Here is a 17,500-nt window from a genome sequence, read left to right on the forward strand (position 1 = left end):
TTCAAAACAAACATGACCTTACTAGGAACATCTCTGGTCCCTAACTAAGATTTGTTTGAGTTCAATTTAATTAATCAAGATTGACAAGTGAACAGTTGGTGGAGGACTAGGGTTTCGATAGGAGGAGAACAGGACAGTTAATCCTAGAGTAGGTAGTGGAGGACAATGCGGCCAACCCTCACAATGAAAAGGGTAATTAAATGTATTCTACGGTGATGACAGACCCATAGCATTACTATCCTATTACATCAACTGACACACTACATTTCAATGGGAGTTATTTACAAAAACAGTTTGTCGTGGCTGGTGATGACCGATTGGTGAAGACAGACTGGTAAAGTAGTATCCTCTTATGAACAGTACAATGCATCATCAATGTGTGTGTGTGCGTGCGTGGTGAACTAGGAAGGCTAAAAGGTAGTCTCACAGCACTTGTCTGTTTGGCACTAGTGTAATAAATGACTGTACTAGTTTGGAGTCTGGTTGAGTCAAGCTGTGTGGGGTGGTCCATTTGAGAGAGAAAAGAGGGAAAGAGAGAGAAGGGGAACAGAGGGGAGAAAGAGAGACCGAGATGACAAGAGAGTGTAAGGGTTACAGAGAGAGAAATAAAGATAGCTGTCGAGAGAGAGAGAGAAAGAGAGAGAGAGACAGAGAGAGAGAGAGAGAGAGAGATAGAGAGAGAGAGAGAGCCTGCAGACCAGAGTGACAGAGCGAGGAAAGGGTGGTAAATTAGGGAAGAGTGCTGGTGTTGGGGTTGGTGGGGTACAGAATGAATGTGTGAGTTGGGCTGGTGGGATGGTTGTGAGACATTTGCATAAAGGGTGAGGGCATCGTGCCCGGCGGTGGGGAAGGGTTGGCACCTCGCCTCACCAACTGGCAGAGGGAGGACTGAGGAGGAATGAAAGAGAGAGAATTACAGAAACCGAGAAAGGGAGAGGGAGTAAAAGAGAGTGAAGGGGAGAGAGTGTGATAGATAGGGAGTGATAGATAGGGAGATAGATAGGAAGAGAGAGAGTGATAGATAGAAAGGAAGAGAGAGCGTGATGAGAGAAAGGGAGAGATAGAGTGATAGAGAGAAAGGGAGATAGTGTGATTGATAGAGAGAAAGGGAGTGTGTGGTAGAGAGAGTGATAGAGAGAGAGTGAGTGATAGAGAGAAAGGGAGAGAGAGAGTGATAGAGAGAAAGGGAGAGAGTGTGATTGATAGAGAGAAAGGGAGAGTGTGTGGTAGAGAGAGTGATAGAGAGAGAGAGTGATTGATAGAGAGAAAGGGAGAGAGAGAGTGATAGAGAGAGAGCGTGTGATTGATAGAGAGAGAGAGAGAGAGAGAGAGAGAGAGTGATAGAGAGAGGAGGGAACTCACTCAATAGAGTGAGTTCCCACTCAATCTCTTGTTTCAGGGAGAGCTGTTGACAGAGCAGGAGAGGGGGGAGGAGGGGAGGCGAGAGGAGAGGAGGGGAGGAAAGGGGAATGGGGAGGCGAGCGAAGAGGAGAGCAGGGGAGAGGAGAGGAGTGGTGAGCAGGGGGGACGAGAGAGGAGGGAAGGGGATATATGGTTTGATTATCTGCTTCATTCCTGCTGTACTCCACCAACACTCATCCAAGGTTTATATTAAGTCCCTGCAGCTGTACTGTGGTCAAGCTGTTATTGGAATATGATATATACTGTATATGAACTTGAGTGTGTGTGTATGTGTGTGTCATGTGTGTCAGACAGTGTCCATGACACAAATACACACTCAGGTTCAGAGTGTGAGACAGTCCCCCCCTCTCGTTTAGCTGGAAAACAGTCTGTCTGTCCCCCCTACACACACACACACACACACACACACACACACACACCCTGCCCTCCCCTCTGAGTGTCAAGCACTGCCCACTTGACCTTTTCAGGAATGGCCGCCCTTGTGGACTGCTGGGGGGAATGCTGTGCATTCACTTTTAATGGAGCCGACCAGCTGGGGGGCAGACAGAGAATACCTAGTGCCGCCCCGGGGGCAAGTAGTACTATTATAATGGACAGGGGACTTAGTGACATATCTGATCCGCTTAGCTGCTTCTCCCTGCCCTGCACTGAAATATACACTCCTAATAATGTCATGTAGCACTGAATGCACGAATGAATAAAAAGTGAATGAATCAATGAATGGCTGAATCAATGAGTTATGAATTCGTTATTTCGCATTCCAATAGACACAATGAATCCTCTCAGTAATGTTAGGCTGCTGTATCAATTGTCAATATTGTGATATTGTAGTCTTCTTATTACCAGGCAGGAAATTGTTAGAATATGACTGGGCCATTGTCTAGATGAGGCCTCCTGCCATGTATTCTGGGATTTGTAGTCTATAGCTGGAAGAGGCTCCGATCCGGGCAGGGCCCTGTGCGTCTGGATCCGTTTATAGCACAAATACACACAGGGCCTCACACACACACACACACACACACATACACTCACTCCCTCGCCACGGAAATGGTTCCAGACTTTCACACATAGTAATGAGTCCGTGTGTAAACAGGGATAATTACAAACGATGCACAGACACACATTAATCATCATTCTAACTGCCTCACTAACGAGAAAATAAAGAAATAAAGAAAAGGAAAGGAAGGAAGGAAGGAAGGAAAGGAAGGAAGGAACGAGGGAAGGAAGGAAGGATGGATGGAAGGAAGGAAGGAAGGAAGGAAGGAAGGAAGGAAGGAAGGAAGGAAGGAAGGAAGGAAGGAAGGAAGGAAGGAAGGAAGGAAGGAAGGAAGGAAGGAAGGAAGGAAGGAAGGAAGGAAGGAAGGAAGGAAGGAAGGAAGGACAGAGTTTCTTCTCATTTTCTCAGGGAGTTATGTTAACTTCAGGCTGGGGCAGACTAGGCTGGGGCAGACTAGACTGGGGCAGACTAGACTGGGGCAGACTAAAAGTGGTTGCAGTTACACTGATTCAAGTGCATGGCACCAAATTGGTAGTATTCTGGATTTTGGCAGTGAATGCAGGTTGAGAGGATAAGGGGATGTATAGAGAGAGAGAGCGAGAGAGACCCTTGTGTTTTATTTTGCAGTGGAGTGTGAGGAAGTGTGTGTTTGTGAGGGAGAGAGCGAGCGAGCGAGAGAGAAAGTGTGTTTGTGAGGAAGAAGAGACACTATTGTAACCTGTATTTTTAAACCCTATGGTTTATACACAGTTGCAAACGTGTAATGGTATGCTAGTCTGCTGCAACTGCAGTGCGGCTCTGCTGTCCTGCGCACCTTGCTTTTCCTCCTGTCCCCGTGGGAAGAAAACATGGAAACTTGGCTGTAGCTATAGGAACACATTTTTTCCCCTTTTTCTTTTAATACAGAGCAGCCTAAATGGCAGAATGCTCCATACTAATGCAGATATTCCTGCCTTGTACAAGGAGGGAAGTTAAGAAGTTTGCATTGGATCTTCTAGGCAAAGCACAGGCCCTTTTAACAACTTCATGACTCATAGTAATTCCGCAATCTATTCTAGAGCACCGAAACTTGAATACAGAACACCCTAGAAAGTAAGCAGCAACACACACACACACACACGAGCATTTGACGTGGAAAATATCCCTCTGTGCCGTGGTCCAAATCCCTCGCACTCTTTCCCTTACATCATCGCAGTACCTGTCAATATGTGATTTTACTGAGCAGATGTCGAACGTTGTCCTCCCAATTTCAACTGTGACACGTCCGTCCTCGCGCTCTCCAGTGACTTTGTGTTTTATGGGAGAGCAAGAGAATACGTGCAGTTCTCCTGTACTCGGTGTCACTCACCAGTCATTGCTTCACCATCTTGAATGAACCTTATACTAAAATAGAATGAAGTAGTCATACGTTCCGATCGCATTTTTTTAACTAATTCGATTTCCTTCAACAACTTGACCTTAGCCATATTATTATTATTTTTACATCATATCCCTATTTATAAGTACGCCTAATACGGAAATCATAATCTAGTCCAATAATCTAGTCCAGTCATTGCTTTTAGTTGAATTGTGTTATTTGTATTGCATCCCTAAAATGCATTTCTAGAACTTTTACTATGAAAAATAAGAAACATGACTATAGAAGCAGTGATATGTGAATAGCAATGGATTGAAGTGTTTTTATACCTGAAAATATGTTCTGCGTGATATGACTATGTTTGAGCAAGGCATTTGAGTAAAGAAACATCATTTTATTATTCCCAAATATTATAATTAGCTTATACAGATATGCTGGTGGTTAATTCGTTTTTTCTACTGTACATTTTGTATTTTAGAAGAAAATATATTTTTTCTCTATACTCAACTGCTAAACCACATAAAAGGCCTATGTTATTTACAGGAAAAAACGTTTAGGTTACCAAACTGTCTCAACAATACATTTAAATTCAACTTAATTGCTCTCTCCTTTTTTTTCTTACTATTTTAGAAAATGAATGAATTAGCTTTTACATTGCATTTCATTGTTTATAACTGAATTTACCAAAATTGGCCAACAGTAGAAATAGAGGATTGCACTATTGTCCAGTAAAGCAGAAGCATGTTTCTGAGTAAATGTACCTTCGTAGTGATTCAGGCTATAAGGTGAAGTGCACGAAAATGAAACATCATTTAATCAACTTGATCATTTGATTTCGGATCTACAAGTCTTTTTTTAGCTGACGTTCCACTCGTGTCCTTGGTAAATGACCAAGGAGTGGAATGGAATTTCTCAACAGAGATGGCAACCAGGTTCAAATGAAATGGCAAAGCATGCACAAGAAATTATGACGTTCGTTTATTAGTTGCACGTATCAGTTGTTAAATCTCAATATGTAGCAGAATTTGTCCAAATGTAATGTATTTATTTAGTCATTTCAAGCAGTAAAGAAACATTGAATATATCATTGGTGTGTATTCATGGTTTATTTATCTATGTAGGATTATTTTGATGTTATTACATGATGCGTCTCTACTTGTTTAAGGCCATACTAGAACAAAACAGAAGATTCTAGTAACTTACAAATAGGCTCCATCCGTAGGCCCACATAACCTACAGATAATGTATGAAAATAGACAATTTCTTTATTCATCTTATTCCGAAAAATTATTTGTAGTCAATCTTTATCATTTGGGTTATTATATGGGGTTGATAGTTAAAATTGTTAGAAACCATTAGGTCCATGTAGGTCTGCAGATGGGCCTATTCAGAGTAAAAACCTGGAAGTAAAATTATATTTAGTGTAACATTGAACACACACTGGGTATATTTATGTTTATGAATAGTAAAATGTTCAATTTTCGTGTGAGAAAAAGCTGACCTATTTGGCTGCAAGTCTTGCTGCTTTTGGTTGAGCCTCGCGCCTAACGCGGAGTTTCCCGCCACTTGGATCTGTTTTTACTGAGATGAAGTGCGAGGAGGTTTATTCCTATTATAACAGTCTATATGATGTGAGTCAAATATAACAAGAGAGGAGGTTTATTCCTATTATAACAGTCTATATGATGTGAGTCAAATATAACAAGAGAGGAGGTTTGTTCCTATTTTAACAGTCTATATGATGTGAGTCAAATATAACAAGAGAGGAGGTTTGTTCCTATTTTAACAGTCTATATGATGTAAGTCAAATATAACAAGAGAGAAGAGAAGTTCAGAGATGCCGCGGTCGTCTAAAGTGGTTCTACAGAAACACAGAAAGCGGCTATAGCAGAACATGTTTTCTGGAAGAGATTACAATTTACTGGTCCCCACAGCAAGCAGTTATTTTCCCCCTCGGCAACGCTTTTATTTTGATTTTCTGCCGGTTGTAAATCTTGGCAATGCAAATATAGCCTACATTTGTGCTGAGTGCTGTTTTCATCCAACGTTATGCTACCTGCTCAGTCCTTGGCTATTGAAAGAAAGAGACTCGTTTTGGCAGGCTTCGCCAGTAGGCTACGTGTTCCTTTCAAGATAAAGAGATAGGCTATTTGAATGTTTAGGTAGAATGTTTAGGCAGACTATCTACATTTAAAGGGTTATTTCTAGTACTTGCCTTTATAGCTTTAATTTAACGGGGACTTGTTTACGTATTTTTCTGGACTGCTAGTGCTACTTTTCGGCTTAATTTAATGCCTAATTGGTTCAGGCCTACAAAGGAAAGCTTTCTATTCAATATCACTTCTGTCACTTCGAGATTAGATATGAAGTAGAAAAACGTTTTGTAGACCTTAAATTCATTTATAATTCAATAGTATCAAACGTAGAGAGAAGGCTTTGAATTCCCTCATATGGAATGTTAGGCCTTTCCTATTTCTCATGTGTGAGTGCCATCCACTCAGTTTGTGCAGAGGCCTTCTGATATCCTCAATAGGCCTACCGGCCTATTAAATGTTGGCCTATAGGCTATATAAACGTGTTTTGCTGGTAGGCCTATATGACAGGGTTGTTGCGGATTCTTTATAAGCAATTCGAAATAAAAATGCAACAATGGAACTGTGTGTGTTACACACCATAATGCCTCGGGTAACGTTCTCGTTCTTTTCCCTTTGTCTGCCTTTTGGCAGTTGTTTCACTCTGTATACAACTCCAAGGATCTTCCCGCGGTTTCTGTGTAAACTCGATGGCTTTGTCCATTCATATATATACACTCATTGGTAAAACTATAGGCGGTTTCCCAGTTTCAAACACTCGTTTTTTCCCCATCTCTCCCTCTTCACTTGCTCTCTTTTTCGTTTGTGAGAAACGAAAGCGCAGGAGATTCTCTGTGCAGCCTCGCGAACAAAGGTCACCGTTTAGAGAGAGAGAGTGGAACGCGGAGATAAGATGAGCTTTTTCTCTCTCTCTCTCTCTCTCTCTCTCTCTCTCTCTCTCTCTCTCTCTCTCTCTCTCTCTCTCTCTCTCTCTCTCTCTCTCTCTCAAAACAACCCAAAACACGATTGCAGAACAGGAGATACCAGTAGATATACCGTTGGCCCGCGACAAGAGGCCTATGGCAGGCGGCCGTTGGCGACAGACACACACTCACCGACCGCCTGCGGAGCGAGCGCATGTAATGGCCAAATGCATCCAACATATCCACTATAGCTAGGCATGTCTCTCCTATTTAAAAGCAAGAAATACGTTTTGAAAAATGATATTAACTGCCACAAAATAAATGGTAGGGTGCCACAGACTGGTGTCCTGGCCAAAATAATAAAAGTTCTGCATTTGGCTAATTATATTAAACACATGTAGGTCATGTTTATTCGTATCTGCAGTGATCCGGCGCTATATAATAGGCATCATTTAAGATTAATCTGGGAACGAAAGCTTCAGCTGTTAAACGCGTGGCTTTATTGAGGTATTTTGGATTTTATCAAATAAATCTCAGACACAAAATAGTCCAATCAAATCAGTGTTGCCGTCATGTCGATTGATTCACATAAATATATATATATATGAAAAATGTGAGCTTGCTTGAACCCTCTTTACTTTGGCTCATCAGATTTAGGGAAATGTTATGGCCAGTCTGTGATTGAATATTTTGCATGAATAGTGTAAAAATATAATCTTGTGCCATCTTATATTATGCAGAACCATAGAGAGCTTTCATTCATTTACTTGACGATATTTTCTGTTTGTTTTTGTTCCAGTCTGGTTGTGGTTGCAGCATTATATGATACTTGTGACAATATGGGTGATATTTATGACAATATCGATACTTGTGGCAATAGTAGCCTATGGGTTGTAAAGTAGCCATCTCTCCCCATCACTTTGTATTATACAATATGCTTAACGCTCACTTAAGAGATGGTATGGATCCCCTCTGATCATTTTTAAACAAGAATCTTAGTATACACACCTCTCTCTTGTTCCTTATTCCCTCTCTCTCTCTCTCTCTCTCTCTCTCTCTCTCTCTCCTCTCATCTTGTTATTTCTCCCAAATTCCTCTCTCTGTAACTTCTCTTCCCCACATTTGGTGCTCTGCCCCACATTTTGTGCCCACAGAGTTACTGTGTTGTCTCTCCTTCCCACATTCGGTGCCCGCCTATGTATTAGCATGTTCGTCAACCAGTGCCCGTCCAGCCCAGCCTGTCCAGATTGGGTCTTTGCTCAGTACCACCATCCAGCACAATGCAGCCAGACACCCGGCTAGCCAGGCCGTGGCTTCGCTGTCAGGCAGAGGCAGAGAGAGCAAGCTGGGCGAGATGGCTGTGTAGATCTGATGGCCCTGGGCTGGAACCAGAGGATTCTCAGTCTTTGTAGGGATGTTCAGAGAGTGGCCATCGGGCCAGAATCAAATAGTTCTACTTCCATGCCAGAGGACCTACATGATGCTCCCATTTTGCCCATTTTTGACACAATCTCTGTAATTTCCTCCTGGCCCGAATTTACTCATTTTTTTCACATCACTTAGATTTGTGATTTTGTGTGTGTGTGTGTGAGCAATTATACCATCATGGGATGGCTGTGAGAATGTTATATTTAGCATAATTATCCTCTTTGTTTTCCCCTCAGAATTGCTGTATATACAATATACATATATATATATATATATATATGAATATATATATATATATATATGAATTATATCCCTTGTGGAACCTAAATGTCCTATTTCCTGAACACTTGTCCCATAGTGGGTACACTCCTTCCTTCCTCACTAGGGTCAGACAGCCAATGAGAGCAAGTAAAGTGGTAGCCAGGGTGATGCAGTCAGTCGCCAACTCCCTGCTGTTCAACCTGCCTGATGTTTCATATGTCCTGTACGTCACTGGAGGGAAATGTATTACGTCCAACGTTACATGTTGGAGTATGAAAATAAAGCAATAGAAATGTCATGTTTTTATATATTACAAAGAAAGGGGCCATGTGTATTTTCGGAGGCAAGACAGGCGATACACCTTTGTGACTTGCAGTGAACAGATCCTTTTTAAGGTCTCCCATATCTGCATGGCCTGCATTCGTAAACAGCGTATAGGCTGCATTTACATTTACAGAGACACGGTCCAGTCCGTAGCGGACCGGTTCGGTTCCCAAGTTTCCATTGTCCACTGACTGAACCCCTCTCATTGGAATGCTCTCTACATTTGTAACAGAAACCTTTAATGTGTGTTGAGCACACTGTTGTCAAGCACGCGACTGCTGAAAAGGGCCATTTTGGAATTGGAATGAATGTGAGCGAACGAATAGAAAAAGGTCCAGTTTGGAACAAATGCGAGAGAGTGATTTAAAACAGAGTGAGTGTTTTTGGATAGAAGATGGATGGATGGATTTTTTTTTGAGGGGGGGGGGGCGAAGGGGGGAACGGAATGGTTGTTCTTCTCCTCTTTTCCCCCTCTCGCTCTCTTTGTTTGTGTGGTAAATCCAGGAGCAGCTGCTTGGTTTGAGGGTCTAGTGGGATTTTGGGGCTGCTCTTTCTCATGGCATCCTGTGCCAAGGTGGTGAAACACGAGCAGAGAGCGGAGGAGAGAGAGAAAGAGGGGGAGAGAGGGGAGGGAAGGATTGGCTCTGGGCGGGTGCACTGGGAGAGGGTGTCTGCGTCCCAAATGGCAACCTATTCCCTGTTTACTGCACTACTTTTGCTCGGGGACCATAGGGCTCTGGTCAAAAGTAGTGCACTATATAGGGAATAGAGGGTGCCATTTGGGAGACAACCAGAGAGATCGTGCTGGTTTGATGAGATGGTGGTGACCATGCTGGTGATGGAAGACAAGGATGGGTGAGGAACGGGGGCGGGTAGGTGGAGTAGAGGCGGGCGAGTGCTGTCTGGATTGGTCCATGTAAAATGAATATCCACTGGACTTTGCCTTTCCACTAGATTGGACTTGTCTATTTGGCTAATGACATGCCTTCTGTCTGCTCCACACACAATCCCCCTCTCCCTCCCTTCCTCCCTCCCGCTCGCTCCCTCTCTCTCTTCTCGCGCGCTCCCTTGCTCTTCATCTCTCTCCACTCTCTCCACTACCAGCCACCAACCCAACCTCCCCCTCCTCCCTCCCTCCTCTTTGCCATATCTCTGTCTTCCCTCCCTTTCAGTCGCTCGGAGCGTGCGTATTGGCTGAGGCTGAGCAGCTCTCTGTGCCAAGTAGGTGGGCCTTGTGCGCGTTGGCACAGACTCAGTCAATGGTTAGAGAAGGAAAGTGGAGAGGAACAGAGAGAAAGAGAGAGACAGTTGGAGAGAAAGAGGGGGGAAAAGACAGAAGACTGCAGCCCGGGTTTGCCAGCGGTCGTACACTCTTCCAACATTGATTCGAGTCCTCTTGGTTTTTTTCTCTTCTTCTCCTCCATCCTGCTCCCCCCCCCCCCTCTTCTTCCGACTCTCAGTGTGTCTCTCTATCCGTGAGTTGTAGTTAGCCTACAGATCTGAACCAGTACCACCGGTGTCCCTGCTTTGCCAAAGCATTTTTGTTTTGTTTTTGGCCCCCAAAATGTTTTTCCTTTTTTGAAAGCGAACAAAGAAGCGGTTTCATTTAACATTTTTAAACTCATCTCATTTAAATTGTATTATGCTTTATTACACACATACAACCGTTGTTGTTGTTCTGTAATTCACTTTTTAACTTTCCCTCCACTCTCTCTCTCTCTCCGGTGTTGTTGAACACCACCTGGTTTAGCAGCTCTTCTGCCACAGTACCTCCTGTGTTTCTGTGCTGGTACTACACCATCCTCACCCCCTCCTTCGCCTCTCCTTCATTCTTGACTTTGTTTTTCTTCTTCTTGCATTTATTGGACCATTTCTGCAGCTTTCCTCCGTTTCTTCCCCCTCCTGCCTTTCTTCTTCATTTGCCTTGTCATTTGTAACATACTGTAGTTGGGGAAGTTGTTGTGTATTGACTCAGTAAACCGGTATCGAACTGGTATACTGTTTTGTCTGGCGCAGTGAATTTATCATGAGACAGCGAAATGGTAACTACCAAGGTTTTATTTGTCAATTTTTCCCCTTCTGTCTTGTGATGACTGTTTTGTTGTTGATAGAGTTTGAGTATTGACGTGAATTCAGAGTTTTTGGATGATGCATGATTTTTATTGAGGATGTGATGTTTTGTTCAGAACTAGAGTTATTATTATGTGAGTTATCGTGTTAGCAGACTAAGCAGGTATGAGGGTATTTCTGAAGAGACTATTTCTCGTGTTCTTGTGTTGGTTTTCTATCCTGTCCTTTGGATTTTAACTGGATGCAAAGTTGAATTTCCTGCTCTGTTTGAATAACGCTTTTATTTGAGTTATTTTTTTGAAGCCATTTATTGGTGTATTATAAGGATTGTAGCTCTACACAATGACATGCCTGCTATGTGCGCGTTAATGGCTTGAACATCAGCACATCAAAATATTGTCAACAGTGTTTTATTATTAGATATTACTGGTCGATAACATTAGATAGTTTGCCTCTATCAGTATACTGTTGTTTGTTTGTTTTAATGTTTGTGTGTGTAGCCTGTGTGCGTCTGGTTCCTCTCTTTCTCTCTCCCTCTCCCCCTCTCTCTCTCTCTCTCTCTCTCTCTCAATCTCTCTCTCCCCCAGCACCTCTCTCTCGTTCATTCTCTCCCTCCGCTCCCACAGAGCGGGAGCTGCTGCTCCTCAATGCTGCGCGCCGGTGCTAACTGCCTCTCCTCTCTCTTCCCCTCTCCCCCGCTCCCCCTCTCCCCCGCCTTCTCCTCCCCCCCTCATTTCTCCCCCTCCTCCTCCCCCTGTTTCCACCCCCCCCACCACCACCAGGATGAATTCCACCCGTTCATCGAGGCCCTGCTGCCCCACGTCCGAGCCTTCTCCTACACATGGTTCAACCTGCAGGCCCGCAAGCGCAAGTACTTCAAGAAGCACGAGAAGAAGATGTCCAAGGAGGAAGAGCGCGCAGTCAAAGATGAACTGCTGGGAGAAAAATCCGAGATCAAACAGAAATGGGCGTCGAGGCTCCTTGCCAAGCTTCGCAAGGACATCCGGCCAGAGTTCCGGGAGGACTTTGTCCTCACCATCACCGGGAAGAAAGCCCCCTGCTGCGTCCTCTCCAACCCCGACCAGAAGGGTAAGATCAGGAGGATCGACTGTCTGCGCCAGGCTGACAAGGTGTGGAGGCTGGACCTGGTGATGGTCATCCTGTTCAAGGGCAGCCCCCTGGAGAGTACGGACGGAGAGCGTCTGGCCAAGTCGCCCCAGTGCTCCAACCACGGCCTGTGTGTCCAGCCGCATCACATCGGGGTCTCCGTCAAAGAGCTGGATCTCTACCTGGCCTACTTCGTCCAGGCACCAGGTCAGTCATCTGTGTTTGTTAGTGGATACACGCACCCTCCTCTTTCTCTTTCTCTTTCTCTCTCTCTCTCTCTCTCTCTCTCTCTCTCTCTCTCTCTCTCTCTCTCTCTCTCTCTCTCTCTCTCTCTCTCTCTCTCTCTCTCTCTCTCTCTCTCTCTCTCTCTCTCTCTCTCTCTCTCTCTCTCTCTCTCTCTCTCTCTCTCTCTCTCTCTCTCTCTCATACATACAGTCTGACAGATAAACACAGAGCTAATTTTTATGTTTATTTAAACCAGTTTATTTTTCTTTACTTGCAAATGTATTTGTGTTGTACAAACAGAAGGGATTTAACAGAGATTATAGACAAATAACGAAATATAAAGCCCAACATTTTACATGATCATTTAATTTCACCGGAATGCAATTTAATAATGTAGAGTCCAGAGGCAGTGTGAAAGAGTGTGATGTGAGTGTGTTGTGATTTAGTGTGTGTGAAAGAGTATGATGTGAGTGTGTTGTGATTTAGTGTGTGTGAAAGAGTATGATGTGAGTGTGTTGTGATTTAGTGTGTGTGAAAGAGTATGATGTGAGTGTGTTGTGATTTAGTGTGTGTGAAAGAGCCATTTAGTCAGCGTCCACCGAAGAGGGAGGATGTGTTTCTGTGTGTGAGAGAGTGAGCTATTTTGCTAGTGTGTATATGAGAATGTATTTTGCATTGATGAGACAGGGATTGTGTGCATGCGAGTGAAAGGATGTGTTTACGAGAGGGTAGCGTGTGTGTGTGTGCATATTTGGGAAGGCCCGTTGGTTGCTGCTGGGATTCTCTGGGGTTGGCCTGGGACCAGGATGTTGTGAGCGGTGTGTGTCTGTCCTCTCAGGCCGCAAGCTGCCTCTTCTTCTCCGTCTGCCTGATGAGCGCCAGCACCGCACCGAGCCTGGCTGCCAAACACCGTCTCAGCCACCACAGCCACCGCCGTATAGAAACACACACACACAGCCACCACCGTATAGAAACACACACACACAGCCACCGCCATATAGAAACACACACACAGCCACCGCCGTATAGAAACACACACACACACAGCACCCGCCGTATAGAAACACACACACACACACACACAGCCACCGCCGTATAGAAACACACACACACAGCCACCACCGTATAGAAACACACACACACACACAGCCACCGCCGTATAAACACACACAGCCACCGCCGTATAGAAACACACACACACAGCCACCGCCGTATAAACACACACACACACAGCCACCACCGTATAGAAACACACACACACACAGCCACCTCCGTATAGAAACACACACACACACAGCCACCGCCGTATAGAAACACACACACACAGCCACCTCCGTATAGAAACACACACACACACAGCCACCGCCGTATAGAAACACACACACACACAGCCACCACCGTATAAACACACACACACAGCCACCGCCGTATAGAAACACACACACACACACACACACACAGCCACCGCCGTATAGAAACACACACACACAGCCACCTCCGTATAGAAACACACACACAGCCACCTCCGTATAGAAACACACACACACAGCCACCGCCGTATAAACACACACACACACACAGCCACCGCCGTATAAACACACACACACAGTCAACGCCGCACACACACAAAGCCAAACATAGTCTAGGCTGCACACACACAAAGCCAAACATAGTCTAGGATGCACACACACAAAGCCAAACATAGTCTAGGCTGCACACACACAAAGCCTAACACCGTTTCAGTCGCCATTGCACACACACACACTCGTACATACAGCCAAACATAGTATCAGTCGCTGTCGCACACCCACACAGACACACAGACACACACACACACACACACACACACACACACACACACACACACACACACACACACTCTCACACACACACACACACACACACACACACACACACACACACACACACACACACACACACACACACACACACACACACACACACACACACACACACACACACACACACACACAGAGACACGGCCAAAGACCAACTGAGATAGCTTTGAATACAGCCAAACATTGTTGTATCTCAGCCACCATCGTGCATGAACACAGAAACATCGCCTTAGTCGTCCAGCCACACACACACACACGCACACACACACACACACACACACACACACACACACACACACACACACACACACACACACACACACACACACACACACACACACACACACACACACACACACACACACACACACACACACGGCCAAAACACTGGCTCTATCATAGCTTCCTCACACACGGCCAAACACTGTCGCAGCCGCCACACACACACAGCCAAAAACTCCACTTCACACTACCCCCTGCCATTCATTGATTGCACACGCACTAGTAGCTAATTAACATTGCACATGGACACACACTTTGACAAAAATACACACACACACAATTCAACGCTGCCCGCAATCCACATACATGGACGCAGATACACACACACACACGTAGCCAAACTCTTTCTCCGCCGAGGTAGCGTACACACACTCCTCGGCCGGGCATACACACTCCTCGGCCTGGGCCAAACACCGTCTCTCACTGCCCCAGCCAAACCCTGGACTGTCAGTCTCTCACTCTGATGGCCTCTGTTTGTAGCTAGCTACAGTAAACCCACTAGGTACTAGGGGAACATGCAGAGTGGGAATAAAAGAGGATGCCATTCTGTATATATTTTTTATCATTTAGACTTTATTGTCTTTAATTTCAAATATATTTTAAAAGGCTGGATTGTTGCTTTTTAATGACTATTTTATTACACAAACAAAGGTTGTATTTATCAATTAATAATGTAGAGTTGATATCTTGTTTCTGTTGGAAAGGAAAAGTAGGCTGAAATAATTTCACTACAATACATTATTTTCTACAGTTAATAATGTTTCACAGACTATTGTTGGAAATATAAATGTTGATACAGACGTGCTATTGGTGAATTAGACCACCGTTTATAGTGTTATTCTATCCAAGTTTTGGTCCATTTCCTCTCGTCGTTATGTGGTTATGGGTACAGTGTGGACACACACACACACACACACACGTTTCTCCGCTAGCTGGCTGGCTCTGTTTGCATTAAACGGCTCGGGGCTGCCCAGCCCAGTGCCCGTTCATAATGTGAGCCTGCAGTGTGCTCTTATCTTATCTGGCTAATCCAGTGTTGCCCCGGTGCTTTATCTACCTCCAAAGGGCCTGGACGGGCTCAGGCCTCCTGGTGTGACTGTGAGGGACTACAGGGATACTGGGATATTATGGGGGGGGGGGCCCCCAATCGTGCCCCAATCTGCCCTGGGGGCTGAGGCTGAGGCCTACCTAGTTAGGTTCTCCTCTACATTTACCTTTCATTTACTGTTGAATAAGCTGTAGTGTAGTTACTGCAGTAGGGAGTTTATCCTCTTCTATAAATACAGTGATTGTACTTAACTGTAGTTACTGTGGTTGTTTGAGGAGAGAGTGTGTGTATGTTAGTGTGGCTACTGGTCGACACACTTACCTTTTCCACTTCCGTTTACTATACTGTACTGTAGTTACTGTGTGGGTGTATTGAGTGTGTTTTGTGTGACAGTGTATGTCTGTGTCTTTGTGCCCTGAATGAGGAGACATGCTTATTTGTTTGTTTATTGTTAGTGCGAGTCTTTAGGCCTGTATGTCTCTCTTCCTGTCTCACCCCAACACTTTGTTTTGTCTCCTTAAACGTCCCCTCATTGTCCTTTTCTCACAGAGGTAGCCTGCTTCCCCCAATCTCCCTTTGTTTACGTCAGTAGAGAGACAGAGAGAGAGAAAAGGCGGGCGAGAGAAGAGGGCTTGCGTTTTCTGATTGTTCTGTTCTGGGTTGGCAGCCAGATCGAGCCACAGCCCCGCTGGTGTGGGAAGACGTCGACAACAACGTCTTGTGTTTTGTTTACGGCGGAAAGGAAGAAACAAGGGCGGAAAAACGCGACCACGGTGAAACTCTGCTCTGAGCTGCATCGCCATGTCGAGTGTCCTCTCAGCACAGCCAGCCAGCTCTTGTGCTGTTCTGTTAAGAGCAACACGGACTGTATAGCAAAACAAACCAACGCTCCCTATTCACTAGCATCACAATAAAGCCACCTTCCCTCGGCGTTACAAACTGCTGCGGGAGAACCAGCCAGAAATCAGACGGCTAAACAAGCAATGCGATTGACATGGTCGGGGGAGGGAATAGAGGAGAGAAGAGGACTGCAGACAAGGGTCAAGGCTCTGTCTGTGGTACATTATTTGTAGTATTTTATTAGTGAGCGTATCAGGCGATCGCTTGGCCCGGAAGTGATAAATGTCTGCCAACACTGAACCCGGTCTGTGACTTAGACATACCGACACACACACACACACACACACACACACACACACACACACACACACACACACACACACACACACACACACACACACACACACACACACACACACACACACACACACACACACACACACACACACACACACACACACACACATGCACATACACACACACACACACAATGAATTTCAGATCAATGGATCGTCATCCTATAGCTCCTCCTCATGTAACCTAGGTGTTTTTCAGGGTTGATCTGTTTGACTTAAATCAGTCTTTTCAAGACGGTTGGAAAACACCTTTTATTCAAGGAGACCCTGTGTCAGTTCCAGTGTGTGTTCTCTTTAGAGTGCTAGTCATACTTTGGAACCATATCTCAATCTCTTTTTCTCCGACTATAAGAACTGTATGATTATGAGAAGATGTTTCCAATGCGCCTCTAATTCAAAGCGCAGCACCACAATACATTTGAAGTCTCTCTGAAGGAGGTGTGAAAAGTAAAAGAGTTGCCATTTTCTTTGTCATGACCTCTCTCTATTGAGTGTGGTTGTGAAGCACATGGTACCAGACAGCAGACACCGCTCCGTACAGATAGTAGTAATGCCTTGGACGGGAAGAGTGTGTGTGTGTGTTGTCTGGTGCCAGAAATCAGACATCACTCTGTCCCATCCAGGATCATAGTAGTAATGGCTTGGACGGGAAGAGTGTGTGTGTGTGTGTTGTCTGGTGCCAGACATCACTCTGTCCCATCCAGGATCATAGTAATAATGGCTTGGACGGCAGTGTGAGAAAACCCCAGAAAATCTGTAACTCTCCCTCCCTGCATTGATTCCTCGCTCTCTCCGTCCGTTTCTAAAACTGACCACAGGAAGGATTTTCAAATAAAAAGTGGTATTTGGTCTCATCAAAAACGCCCAACCAACGCTCAAAACGTTTGATTTATGAAGGGAAAAGTTTGTGTTTCTGAGATGGGAAAAGT

The 17,500-nt window shown here is 44.8% G+C and overlaps 1 protein-coding gene across 50 annotated transcripts in view; it reads left to right on the top strand.

Annotated features, from left to right (window-relative positions):
- Window positions 1-17,500, top strand: part of LOC109887211 (nuclear factor 1 X-type-like) — a 159,506-nt gene that overhangs the window by 38,851 nt on the left and 103,155 nt on the right. For 40 of the 50 annotated variants that reach the window (XM_031832776.1, XM_031832663.1, XM_031832752.1 and 37 more), the window contains one exon: window positions 11,637-12,168. In XM_031832776.1, coding sequence (XP_031688636.1) covers window positions 11,637-12,168 — 532 coding nt within the window. Of the gene's footprint in view, window positions 1-10,037; window positions 10,827-11,636; window positions 12,169-17,500 lie in introns of those variants that run through there. The other 10 variants (XM_031832717.1, XM_031832723.1, XM_031832742.1 and 7 more) reach the window with 5 other exon arrangements.

The sequence above is a fragment of the Oncorhynchus kisutch genome, linkage group LG1 (assembly GCF_002021735.2).
Source record: "Oncorhynchus kisutch isolate 150728-3 linkage group LG1, Okis_V2, whole genome shotgun sequence".
In the NCBI taxonomy this organism is placed as follows: Eukaryota; Metazoa; Chordata; class Actinopteri; order Salmoniformes; family Salmonidae; genus Oncorhynchus; species Oncorhynchus kisutch.